General features: G+C 36.8%; 1 protein-coding gene across 1 annotated transcript in view; it reads left to right on the top strand.

The window, feature by feature from the left end:
- The window catches only part of LOC149537803 (vacuolar protein-sorting-associated protein 37 homolog 1-like), an 81,191-nt gene that overhangs the window by 53,349 nt on the left and 13,431 nt on the right, over nucleotides 1–14,411 (top strand). The window contains exons 3-5 of the mRNA XM_089799182.1: nucleotides 4,142–4,229; nucleotides 12,976–13,015; nucleotides 13,291–13,337. Of these exons, the coding sequence (XP_089655308.1) occupies nucleotides 4,142–4,229; nucleotides 12,976–13,015; nucleotides 13,291–13,337 (175 nt within the window). The remainder of the gene's footprint in view (nucleotides 1–4,141; nucleotides 4,230–12,975; nucleotides 13,016–13,290; nucleotides 13,338–14,411) is intronic.

Below are 14,411 nucleotides of genomic sequence, written 5' to 3'. Positions count from 1 at the left end.
AAGCTTGGAATTTGGCCTTTACGATCTTACGATCACCTCCCTATTGCATGATCATGGGTTCCTTTCAAGTCTTTCGTGATCTTACGATCAACAGTTTATCGTAAGATTGGAACATCAATTGCAATGGCCTCTTCATAGCTACGATCTTATGCTCAGTGGTTTACAAACCTTTTCGTAGCATTGTTGGCATGTACTTCAATCCCTACGATCTTACGATCCTAGCTTTGCGTAACATCGGGCCTCACCTTTCCCTGTCTTACGATCCTACGATCGCAATCGACCAACTCTTATCGTGACATCGGAAGCCTTAACCGCTGCCTTTGCCTTCCGATCATACGCTGGCCGCTATCTCCCCTTTTTCGTAACTTCAGAGACTCTTGAATTCACTTTACATTATCCATACGACCATATGTTGACTATAGCCTCGTAGCTTCAGTAGCCTTCACTGTTTGCTCCTGCGATCTTACGATCAACAACTTATTGTAAGATTGAAAGATCTTATTGACATGTGCTTATTTCTCTTACGCCTATGCGCTGGCCCCATTTAGCTTTAACATTTCCTGCTTACGATCTTACGATCCCTTGCTTTGCATGCTTCCTTTTAAGCCTTTATGCTTATATGCCCTTCATTCATCGTAAGATCGTAACTACTTACTATCCATCGCAAAACACTTTCGATGATATGCTGTTGGGACAATCGTGAGATCGAAACCTTCATAACAAACCCCTACAATGCTACGATAACACTGGCTATCGTAACATTGAGAGACCCAAAAATCACCCTCACAATCCTTCGCTAGCCTTCACTTCGTAACATCGGGAACCTTCATTGCTTGCTCTTGTGATCTTACCATCAACAACTTATCATAAGATCGAAAGATTCAATTGCCATGTGGAATAATTCTTTATGTTCATGTGCTTGGCCCCACCATTTCCACGTGTCGTACGTTTGCTTTCTCGATTTGGCTATCCTTCGCGCAACTTCAGAAAGTGAGAATATGACAAGCGTTGATTTGCATCTGATCAACAGCTTGGAAAATGTATCATTTATAGTGCTTGGAGAGGGGCCCACAGGGATAGGTGTCAACTCGTTGCTTCCTCGCTTTAGCTAATCTTCATGCAACTTTAGAAAGTGAGAAAGTGACAATCATCGATCATTTGAGATCTGACGATCACAAAATTAAAAACTCCCTTGGGTTAAGAAACTGAAATGAAACAAACAACGGGCTAACCAAAGGTAAATCTAGGTTGGAGATGGGTTAGGTGCTAAGGCAAACAAACTTTCGCAAAAATATTTAAAAGGGCTGCGCGAAACTTTATAATAAAAGGTTTTTTAAAAAGGTTTTGGAGGTTTATTTTAAAAACCTTCCACGCATATTTGAAAATGCGAACAACATCAACCAATCATAGAGACCTAGGGCATAAATGACATTGGGACAATACAGTTAGGCGTTGGCTAAAATGATTAACAAGCCCCTTTATTCCAAATGATCACCCCCCATGGATTACATCCACAAAGGCCAAAATAACACTGATTTTGGCTCCAGCACTTTCCCTCTAACTTGGGCATACAATTATGCAAGATAAACATCATATTAAATGTAATAAATGATGGAATACCAAGAGATGCTAGTTGCCTCTTCCAAGCAGCCACTTGGGGAATCCCAAAGGTCACTCATTTGTCCACTTGTCAAGTCATTAATATTCTTATTCTAGGTGCCTACATAGGGGGGAAACAATATTAATTATTGTGTGCACAACCCACCTTTACCATTGCTAGTGACAATAAATATTACAAAATATCTTTCCAATATACCTTAAGTGCTATAGGACTCTTTCCAAGGATGTTGGAACCATGATATAGGATTCACAAGGTAGATGATACCTTAATCCTAACATTCTCTCACATGACATCATACATTGTAAACCATAGGATTCACAAACAAGAGAAGAGCATCCCTTGCTCATCCATTTACCATCTGAATCATCACCATGTTCTCATGCTCCAACAAGACACATGCCAAAGCAACCATCAAACAAAACAAACTACTTCCTTCCACATCCCAAGCACTTTATCAACCCTTGATTCAGGATTTGGTTTTCAATTACTAATAATTTTCTTGACCCTTTCTTATTTGCTTTAAAAAATGAAAAATTGCCTTATTGGTTTTATCATACTGTTTGATTTCTAAAGTTTGTAGTGTAGATGCTTTAGGTTTTTCATGAATCAATAAATTGCATGGCCTGTATTATGTGGTGCCAATTTTGCATAAAGTTTCTTATAACCTGTTGTGGGTTGATCACATTCTTTCAAATCTTAATTGTGGCCACTGAATCCTGTTGTTTGGTATTATGGAGGGCATAATAGGGACGTGATTTTAAAGAGGGCTGTTTTGAGTGTTTGTCGGCAAAGTACTTTGTGCAAATTTTCACCAAAATATTTTTCTTCTTTCCTTGTATTTATCCATTTTTACAGCTCATCACTGCACTCCATGTCCTCCAGTATTCTTGAAAAGATCCATTAGGCATCTGTTATTCAGAAGCTAAAATCCTAGTGTATTTTTTTCCCTCCAGGGGATTTTATAGGGTTGAATTTATCCATCAGAATTAGCTATTTTCTATAGAGAGATGCACTCATGTCCTTTAAACTTTCTAAGTCATTAATCCTCAAGTTTCCTTTTGGGGAGAGAGGAAGGGAGAATGATGTCCTGTGTAATGGACCAAAAAAAGGAATCTGAACCTCAATTTTTATAATAGAACACAACTGTTGCAGAGAATTGGTATTTTCTTTAATAAGGTTTTCTCGCCTCTGTAGATGACTATGTATTTAATATTTAATAAATTTTGAGCTCTTGTTGTTTTCTGGAGGTGTATTGAATCGATCCTCTTTGAATGTTCTGAGAGCAGTTGTATGTTGAGGGCAGTGATTCCACCAACGTTTGAACAAAGAATATAGAATGCATTGGGTTTAGTAGGGTGCTCATCCTCTTCATAGATTTCCATTGCTATGAACTTAAGTCTCTAGATGCACATTGATCTCTTGATAGTTGGTCACCATGCATCACAACTTATATCCAAAAATTGATTAGTTTTTATGGATTGTTTTCTTTCTTTGTACTTGGTTGCTTTGGGTTCTTTGAGTTCCATGGTATCAATTATATTAGAATGCCAAGACCTTAGCAAGCTTTGAAATATGTTCCCTCAAGTCCTGGGTGCTATTTGCACTAGATCATAGTCTTGGAAAGGTTGCTTGGATATGGTGGTTTTGAGTAAGGATTTATAGGTTCATTTCAGGACATATATATCCGAGTACAAGTCTTCAGTTGTTCTAGCAATGCACACTAGTACATTTACAGGGGAAAAGCTTTTGTTAATGAGAGCCAAAACCTGGTTAATATACATTATGATTATTTTGCAAAAGGTGGAAAACAATGGGTTGGTTAGAGGTATGCAAGAGAAGGAAAATTGGTTTACAGATAATGTTATTTATATGCTTGTACTGGATCAAATTCCTAGTCGTATAGACTTGTGAAGTTAATAATTTTTGCAAACCAAGTTTGGCTCTGCATTATTAATTTCAGTAAGAAACAATGAGGTAAATTTTTTGTATACCATTTTTGTGAAATTTTAATGAAAATGTGTTTGTCTTGCTGAGTTTGACTTCTGAACCACAAACTAGACATTCTCATTTTTGGAAACACCCAGCTTTTGCATTACTAAGTTCCCTGACTTTTTGGCAATATTTATTAGAAGTTATCTGCAGCTTATTTAGAATTGTTGATGAAATATAGCCTAAAAGATATTGTCAGCAGTTGAGTAACTAAGTTTGATTTCCTGTATGCTTGGAGAAAAGCTCCCCGCATTCTAAGCCTTATTCATTGCCTAAACTTATCATGCAGTTTGGTTTTTGAGGTGCAATACTAGTGAGCAACATTGGCATGGCTTTTGAGATCCATGCTGACATGATGAAATTGCTGGCTTTGCATTATCTAATAACCAAAAGAATATTTTCATGTAGTCTGGAATTCTTTTTTATAAGATAATCTTGACATTTAATAGACAAATATTCATCAAATAACAAAGTCCTCAGTATGGCTATATTCTTTGCAACATTTTCTGATATTTTTTCCCTGTTATTCAGTGAGGATGAGTTAAGGACATATTTGACAGACAAAGATGCTTACAACAAAATTCTACACTCTATAGGCGAAGTGAAGCATATGGACTATGTAATTTTTCTCAACCATATTCCTGTAATGTATTTATAGATGTTCTATGCATAATGTATGGTGATCTGAATCTATATGTGGGGATATATTGGGAATAATTGATAATGCATTTTCCAACTGTTAAGTTTTGTCATGGAAAAATGATTGATTAATTCATTGGCAGTGTATATGTAAGTAACAATGTTTTAATAATTAATAGGTATTGGGATTGCCGTATGGAAGTAATGCATAAAACAAGCAATAAGATGAGTAATAGAGAAGTTCCATAAGCACACTCCCTTTGCGTTGATACTCAAATCTGCATAGTGGCACAAGTTCTTAAACAATATGGCCTGAATACTTTGTAGGAGCGTATAGGTATAACATTCTGCATCAGTTGCACCCAGATATAATTACTCAGTCATCCAGAGATACATGAAGAAAATAATTTTTAAAACAAAGAAGTAGAACAAAGTGGATAAATCCCATGAAATTATTTGTGCCCCTCCTGAAACTCATTTGCAGACATAAGAGTAGATTGAGAATTGGGATGTAAGAGTTGATGCTGAATGGCTGATGGATTTGGAAGGAGTGGAGATGCCATTTGCAAGCACATTTTCTAATATGCCCTTTTGGGATATACCTGAGTTTTGAGAGAAAATAACAATTCCAACAAATATAATTTATTTCCAAATAGAATTCTTTGGTAAAATTACATAAACATAATGCCATTTTTGGGACAGTCCAACGTAGGTCCTATAAACAATATTTATTAACATCAAAGCAATAATCTTAAGAATCTATTATTGTATACAAGTAATCTGTATTAGTAGTGTAAAATCATTCATATCTATTTCATAGCATATTCCTATAGTGAACTATATTACGAATCTGATGGAAAAACTAGATAGGGTGCCAAGAGACTGCCCCCTCCAACCAAACCTAAGTCATTTGGCCCCTTTGACCACAAGTATGACAGGACCTCCTGTCCATCCATCTTGGGGTTGGCGTACTTGATGAGGAAAGGCTGGTGCTTCTGCATCTTACCATCAAACATTTCACATTGATTCTCCGAACAGATTTATGTTGAGATAAATAAATACAATAATATTTTCATACCATTTGCTTCCCTTAATATTAAAAATTACTGTATTTAATTTCCGAATTCTTTTTCCAAATCAGACTTGATACTTTGATGTTTGACTTATTGATTGATTGAATTCCTTTGCTTAGATGATATGAGGCATTGGTGAGTAATAATTAAGTGATTGTTGATTAAATAGTTGTTGAGTGGCTATGTAATAAATGCTACTTTGATGTGATGGTGGGTGATGATTGAATGAATGTTGATTTGATGGAGTAATAGGCTTGATTGCTGAACTGTATGTTTTCTTGATCCCAAGATGAAGTGATGGTTGATGTGGACTTGATGTTTGTTTGCTTGATCTTGCTGATTTCTTGAGGGATAGATGGTTGATGGATCAATGGAAGATTTGTTTGATGAGGGATGATTAATGAGAGATGATTGAATGTCGATCCTTGAGTGTGTTTGGAATGATTATTCCTTTATACTATGTTGGTGAAATGGTCACCACCTTTCATAAGAATTGATAATAATAACTTATTTCCAAAATTGATATCCCTTACATGTCCCCCTCAAATTAAACCCTTCCATTGTATCTCCCATTGTGAGGGAGAAGTTATTGATATCCCTTACATGCCCTCTTCAAATTAAACCTTTCCTCTTCATTATGTCCGTCCTTTCCATGCATCACAACCTTTTACAATTTCCACGCTTTGAAAGAGTGCAACCTTTCATAATTTCTGCCCTTTGAAATAGTCACTTCCTTATTTTCTACTCATTCCTTTTCCTTGATTCGTATGCTCCATTCATTTTTCCTTGACTATTGTGGGATGAATGATTCATAGGTGTCTTCAAATGAAATGATCTCCCTTTTATATCTCATGTTTCAATGAGTCATAACTCTTCATTTTGTACCCTTTGATTATTCATTAAACATAATTATATTTTAATTATATCATATTATATATGTATATTTAAATATTTTAAGTTATTATTTTATAATATCAGATAACATTTCAAAAAGGGGACACTACACACTTGTTGGATGTATAGGAGTAGGATTACATATATACAAGTTTGTTGGTAGGTGTTACAGCATCAGAGGAACGGAGAGAACTTACCCTGTTTTAGGACTCTAGGAATCCAATGCATGAGTCGCTCAGACATCTGCCCAAGTTTCAGTTAAAACCACTTAGAAACTTAAATAAAAACCAAAAGGTAAGAACACTACAAAAATTTAAATACAAACCAGCTTACATTCAATCATTGAACATTTTTTTTTCTTATTACTGAATATAAAATTAATAAGAAAAGAAAGGAGTATAAAGTATGAACTAAATATATAATGAATATACCTATGAAATTTCAGAAATCATTTCCTTAACTATTTTTAAATATTTACATGTGAGTAAATGCATTTCACGCACACAAAAAAGTGCAACATAAATGATTGCTGAATTAATTACCACCAATTAACTTCCATATTTTGTCTCAAATGGTAACAATACTTTCTGGAATTACTATTGCTTATTTTATAACAAATGACAGAAAATGAAGCAGCGAATTCTGGAACTATAAACAAATGCACAATACATATTTTATGTTGGCACAACAGCGCATCATTGCATTGAAAGAGGCTATAGAAAGGTACAACTGTTCCCACTCTGCCATTGGGAGATCTTATGTCTCTGCCTCTCTTCCTGCTGCACTGCTGGAAATGGTAAACATCTGGCTTGGGAGCAGGGGGATGATATGTACTCTGGCTGCAACGGCCCCTGAATGAGCATGGGCCAAAACACACCAAGAAAGTAGGAACAGCCTGGAATGCACAAAAACCCAGAGCAAGGCCCCTACCTACGAAGGTGACCAGATAAGCTATACTATAGATATGTACCAAAAGCTGGAACAGTTGAGAAAACAAAAGTATATCATGTTGCAAAGCTAAATTATCTCCATCAATTAACTGAGTCTAGCATTAATATGAAACTAAATATAAAAGTTTTCAGCTGGTTACATGTATGCCAACCATTTCACCTTATGGGTTTCAGAAAATAACACTTTTTCCCGCTTTAAGATCTTTATGAGTCTGACTAGTCATTACATAAATAACTGATACCTGTGATATTTGTGCTATTAACACTTGGCACTTTTCTATGCATAAATCCATTTAGGTCACATCAATTATGGGATGCCACTCCCTGGTCTCCTCTAACATCTTGGCATGCTTGGCTTTCACGTAATTTTCTCAACCCATTGTGCAGAAATCACTATCAAATCTTGTGCCACTTCTAAGTTTCTGCTATTGCTCTTCTTTGGTGTGTTAGAAAAAGATAACATTGAATCACAACCAAATTATAAAATCCGCTTGTGAAATTAACTTCCCCTGCATGGTGGGGACTGGAGCAAATTGACTTGAAAGACAAATGCGTCAACTTTAAAAATGACTTTTGAAGTGCTTCTTAGTGTTTATCCATTGAAGTATGTGTTCCTTAAGTCTTAGTATTCATCTGTCTGGTAATGAAGTTTACTGCCTAGGTTCCTACGTAGGCAAGAAACAGAAATGTCACTTTTACTGAAGCTTTGGTTCTGGTTATAAAGTGATTTCCCTCTGGACAAGACTGCATAACTGACCCTTTTTCATGGCAACATTGCTGAATACTGTTGACCAAGGAACTTGAGAAGTTATCATCTACTGCTAGGAAATTATCAGCTCTACAACTACTGATAAATCCCTTTCTAGCCACAGGTTCAAACCAGTTATGATTTTTAGTTGTGAGTTACATTGGCCCTGGATGTTAGGAAATATTCTAGAAGAAAGTGCCTTGCTTTTATAGATTTTCTCCGTGAGTGGCCACACAATGCTACCCCCGCAAGTGTTCCCACGATCGACGACAACTTTCCTCCTTGTTACCTCCTCGTTGGCCTCCATGATGATGATGTTGTTTGACGGTTGGCTGCTAGTTTCGTCAATTGTTGTCTCTGTTTCTTGTGCACGTGTTTGTCCCCTCGTCGTCTATTGTTTGTGTTGGTTTGTGGCTTTGTCTAAGGCTCCCTTTGCTTTGACCAGCTCGTGCCTCCTCGCCAACTTTTGCTTGTACCTGCTTAAGCCTGTTTGATTTTGTTTGAACTTGTTTTTGTCTGCCTGTCTTGTGCATTTGTGTGCGTTGAGTGACTGCGGGCTTTTCTTCCTTGCTGCTGTAGACACTTGCCCTGAGTTAGGAGGACATGTGCACGTTTGACCTGGCTCTCTGCTGTCGACTGACCCTTCCAACACAACTTGTTGCTGTTTTTTCGAAGCTTTGGTCGTTGACAGATGTGGCTCACCTCTGGGCTGTTCAAGCTCTTCTTGTTGTTTCTGTGCTACCATCTGTTCTCAGGCTTCCTTGCCATCTGATCTCCTTTGTGGCTACCATCTCTGCCTGCGATTGTCCCTGAGTTCCTCTCACCTCTCACAGGCTCTCTTTGTTGCTTAGGTTTTACTTCTGGTTGCCCGTCAGTTGAGAATTCCTATTGCAGACCATTGTTTGTATAGCCAGACTGGTGGAAGGTTATTCTGGTCTAGACTTTGCTCCCAATGCCTTACAAACACCATCTATGACAGTGACCTAGTAGTGGATGGTTGATAGGATCACAGAACTAGAACTTGAAAATTGCTACTTGCGAGAGACTGTGCATTTCCTTTTTGAGATGACAACAAATACGAGAGAACAATTGAGTCTAATGCCCAACATGTCTTGGAGATTTCTGCTAAACTAAAAATCACCCTTACTGATATTGCTGATCTCAGAATCCAAGTTGACTGTAACATAACGCATTTATTAGAAATTCACAAGTTGATGGAGAGGCAGTCCGAACATGATAACAAGCAATGTTACCTTGAGTCTGAAGTTGAGAAGCAGTTGACTTCTTGGGCTTCAATTTGTAACAAAATTAATCTAGCTCCCCTCTCCAGAGTGGAAGAGTTGGTTCAAGCCAAGATGGCGGATTAACGGGTCAGAAGAGCTTGGGAGCTCAACATGTGGGTCTGAGGCCTTCCTCCTCTTACTTCTCCCTTCGAACCACTTACTCCAGATTACTCCGTTCTTAGTGATCAACTCGACATCAAAGACATTACACTTGACAGGGCTTGGATTAGACATGACAGCACAATCTTTTTTCGTTTCCTTCCACCCGCTGACTGCCTTTGTGTCCTTAGAGGAGGAGGAATCTCTTCTTTCTTCCCACTAAGATCTACCTTGACGAGGGCCTCACAAGATCACAAGTTGTAGAGCTGAAATATTCTCGGACCCTTATGGTTGAGGCTTGGCGCAGTGGGAGTTGGGCTACCATTAGGAATCATAGGGCTGTTATTTAGGATTCTTTCCTTCCAGGGTGGGAATCAAGACTAGCCTCCAAGACCAAGTGATAGTTAAAGAGGTAGTTGGGCATGAGGGAGCCTTTGAGCTCCTCCCTGCGTGTCAACTGTTGGAACGGTAGTGGTATTGTGTGGTCCATACTAGATCTTCTCCATGATGTTATGGATTATGTTAACACTCTCTTGGTTATAGAGATGCATGAGAGCTGTGTTCGTCCTCTCCCAAGGGTTACCGACTTTCAGTGGTTGTCAGCTTTTAGGGATGAGGTCAGGGGGTTAGGTGGGGTTAGAGGCTCTAGTGGGGTGGCCTATTCAGTTAGTGATCGCCTGGTGGGTATGAATTCCATGGTGTATTCTAACAGCTCCACTAGATTTATGTGGATTTGGGTTGGCTAGTCGACTACACATACGAGGGACATCTACATTGCTATGTGCTACTTCCCACCTTCCTCATCTTATGCTAGTCACGGTGATCAAGATGGGGATCCTTTTGGGGACTTGTGTAATTTCACCTCTCGTTTCTTGGCCACAGGAGACATAATCATTATAGGGGACTTTAGTGCCCGAGCCAGAGATCACTCGACCCCCCTCCATGATATGGAGATGGATTTGGTTTGTACTTATGAGTTAGACCCATCCACCTTGGGCTTGCAACGTTCTTCGGAGGATAGTGAGGGACCCTTGATGATATATGGTTGTCCTAATCCAGTTGTGCGATTCGTCGAGCATGGTGATCTTAATGGTCTCTCTTGTCTTCTTGGGTCTTACCTTTTCACTTGTTGGCCTGATTGTAGTAGTCCAAGCATTGTAGACTATGCCTTCAGCTGTGCTTCCCTCCCCCTCTCCCCCTTGATTCTCTGAGTAGAAAAATCTAGCACAATTGTTGAGGAGAAAAATCGATCAAAATCTAAGACAAAATCTAAGACATAAATCAAAATACAATTGGCTTCGAGGAAAAATGGTAAAACCTTTTTACAAAACGCTTTGGAGGCAAAAGAATGTACAAAGCCCACAATAGATTTTTTCATGGACAAAAAATATATAACGCTCCTAGAATTTTTAAGGGAAAATTTCCAAAAACCCACAATATAATTTGAGGACAAAATTATTAATACCTAACAATTTTTTAAAAAGGGAAATGTTATTAAAACCTACCCACTAAAATTTAAAGGGAAAAAATTAGAAAACCCAAATACTAATATTTTTCAGACGAAAAAAGGAAACCCATCAATTTTTTTTGAAGGACAAATTTTTAAAAATCCCTTTGGAAAATTTGTCCATCACAAGGCACAAACATAAAATGACACTAAACAGATAGAATGAAATTTCTATCACAATCTACAGAGGAGAACAATGCAAGCCCTAGCATTTCCTTTGAAAAATGATACAATCACATGAAAACAAAAACCCCATCTCAACAAAAAAAGGGCTAACAAGCTTCCGTGAGAGAAGACCACTAGATACATGCTTTTAAAAACATGAACAAGGTTTCAAAGATGACCGTCAAATTGGAAGATTGGATGCACAAAAGAAGTCGCAGCCACAAACAATAGGATCATGAAGGTCGTGGCCACAAAAAGGGTATTGCTTAAAACGTGTTGTGCTAAACAAAACTATCAATTCTATAGAGGCAAAGAGGTTTAAAAAACCATAATCCTTTTATAAAAAGGACCCTACAACCTCACAAAATCTTGAGCGCTTCCTTGAGTGAGACCTAGACTGGCTCCAACTCTGATACCACGTTATAAAATTTGGTAGTTTGATATTATACAGAGAAGTAAAAAACAATGTTTTTAAATGAAACACTCGTTAATTGAATACGACAATAGAAACTAACTAATAAAGTAAACTCAATGAAGATGACCATTAGAACCATTAGATTATTACTTTAATATGTTCGAGGGGTTTTTTAGGTCAAACCTGAGTTTAGGATTTAACATTGAAGTTGAAATGAAATATACTTGGAAGGAAAGTATTTTGATATCTAGTAGAGGCTAGATCTGAAAATGGAATGCTTATACCTTCATAAACCTTCTTGGTGTTGAAATGCTCATGAATATACTTGATGTTGACTTGGTATCAACTTTAGGATAAGAAGATCATGTATGCCTTCACAAATGCTTAGATCTAGAAATTAAAGCTTGTCTTCAATGTCTTGAATTATTGATCTCTTGCCTTAGGTATTGAAATGCAATATTGTAGTTGAGAGCTTGATTTGAAATTGTGACATTGAAATTGAGTTACCAAAATGAGGGAGGTGGCTTGCTTTTATACCACTCCTAACTATTTTGGGTGCGAAACTTGAAGAAAGTCAACACAGGTATAAAACACCTGCTAAAACCAAGTGACCACTGCACTGTTTCAATTTGTGGCCAAACATTAGGAAGCTGGTCCCAAATGAGGACTAGAGGTCCTAATTGGAGAAAGAATGTTGAAATTAGGTGTGGAATTGGGCTAGACCAAACATTTTGGGCACTGAAGCCAAGATAACTAAAATAGGGCCTAACTAAGCAAAAAATGCATTGGGATGCAATTTAGGATACTATATGTGTCTGTGTGTGTGTGTCAGAAACAAGAAGTAATAGTCCTATGTCTATGCAATTCTATAATCTAGGAGGCAATACTTGTTTTTGAACATCACTTAGATTGGCTTGTGGGCCATGTGGATCTCCTTGACTTGTAATTATTGTCAATGAATTTTTGTTTAAACTTTAAACTCATGATTAAGATTATTCCAACAATATATAAACTACCTCTGACTGATAATTTTGTTTGGTTACATATTCTTTCCACTCTTAATAAACCTTTTTTAAAAGGTTGTTTGTTGTATGTGTTTATCCAATGTGGGTAATGGTTGTTAGACAAGGAAGACTTATAAGGCACCACAGACACTAAAACCTTTACCAACCTGGAAGCAGACTGTGGGGTACAAGTATCCATGTTGATGTGTTAGCATCTGCCTGCTAAGTACTAAGTACTAACGTATCCTAGAGATGCTTCAGTGCTTTGTGGATCTTCTTACCCAGTGGTTATTACCAATGTAAGTGTTCTTAAAAATTACAAATTTGTTCTCGAAAGAGTAACACCTCCAACCAGTTGAGGATTTGGTTCTGATATAGTATCTGACTATAAACTTGTACTCTCTGTAGTGAATTGGGCTTAATTGGATTGACATTTGCAATCGTAAATTAGTTGTGTTTGTTGGCAATTATTTATTTTCAAGCGTTGTTTGCATTAATTCATCAGGTGCCAGCTGCAGATTGTAAAATTATTGGTAGCTGTTTGATTTTAAAATCTTTTGACATTAATTTATTATTGGTATGTTTCAGCTTCGGGATGACCTTTGCTTGAAGACAACACAATTAGCAAGTATACTTTTTGAACTTTATCTTCTCAATTTTGATGCCTAGTATAGATCTAGATCTTAAATTAAAGTATTGGACGGTAAAGCTGGTGGTGAGATGGTGACATAAAAGGGAGGTAGAAAGGTGCATTTGGTTAGACAAAATAACTATTACTTGCTAAGATCAATTTATGATATAGAGAGATGAAATGCAAACAATCACGTTTTTACCAAACGCTTGAGTTTGAATTATTCTTTGTATTTACTCTAATTTTGAAGCTGTTTTATGCTCAAATTTCAGGAAAAAATATAGAAAATGCAACCCAAATTGCGGAGCTCAAAAATCAGGTTAGTTTTGAGGACTGCAGAACTTTGTTTTACATCACATGGCACCAGATAAAACTTTCATTCATAAACTTAGGCTGGATATGTATTAGGCAAAATAATTTGCTTCACATTATTACTGAACAGTTTCATTATTAGGTTTTCTTCAAATGTATTCATTGACAAAGTTTTTTGTTCTTTACTTTTCTCTTATGTGCATTTTGAAAAATGCAGGAATCATACCATATGCATCATATGTCAAAGTATTGGAACAGCTAAAATTTAACTTAAGACTTGCAAAAAACTTTTCTCAATAAATCACTTTTTCACATTTGAGATCCAACATAATGATAAATGATTTTGTTCTTGCCATAATTTCTAAAACTTTACCCCTCTTATCAAAGTGGGGATTTTGATATCATGTAATCTATGTAGACTTTCAACAATCAGCTGTAAACCAATCTGACTGGTCTACATTGGACAAATATGAGTCTAATTCCTCCAACTTAGAGAGAATGGCATTTGGTAATTTTATGGTCTTTAATTGTAAACCAATTATATCGAGCCAATTTCCTATTTCCTTTTCTCTCTGCAAGTCTCTTAGTAGTTCATCTTTAAATGTGTCATTAAATTCTTTTGAGAAGAGAACGCTTTTGATCTGCCATTGTTTTCATCTTGCTTATAGTTATATGAATTTCAATTTTTTTGTGAACTGTAAAAAACCCCGACCAGTTCCAACTTCAATTCTAGCAGTTTGACAATTTGTCAAACAGTTATCATGCAAGCTTTGATACCACTGTGAAGAGCCTTGCTTGCTCACTCCCAAAGTATGCTGAAGAATGGTTCTTTTACTTTGCAAGTTTTATTTGTTTCTTGTGTTTTGAGATATATAATTTTTTGAAATTTCCAGAATATATAAATGCTCATAAAGAATAACATGAAATGAAACAATTGATAATGCCACAACAATTCTATGAATTGCAATTATAACATTTGCAGATTATTACAAACAATTCACATGAAAGAACAATTTTCATAGGAACCTGAATATCTGCCGGCATCCAATATATATTGCAGCCATGTCTCAGAAAACTCCAT

This window comes from Cupressus sempervirens, chromosome 9 (genome assembly GCF_028749045.1).
Source record: "Cupressus sempervirens isolate cs-2001-9-10 chromosome 9, ASM2874904v1, whole genome shotgun sequence".
NCBI classification, from domain to species: domain Eukaryota; kingdom Viridiplantae; phylum Streptophyta; class Pinopsida; order Cupressales; family Cupressaceae; genus Cupressus; species Cupressus sempervirens.
This window is presented reverse-complemented; position numbering and strand designations above follow the sequence as displayed.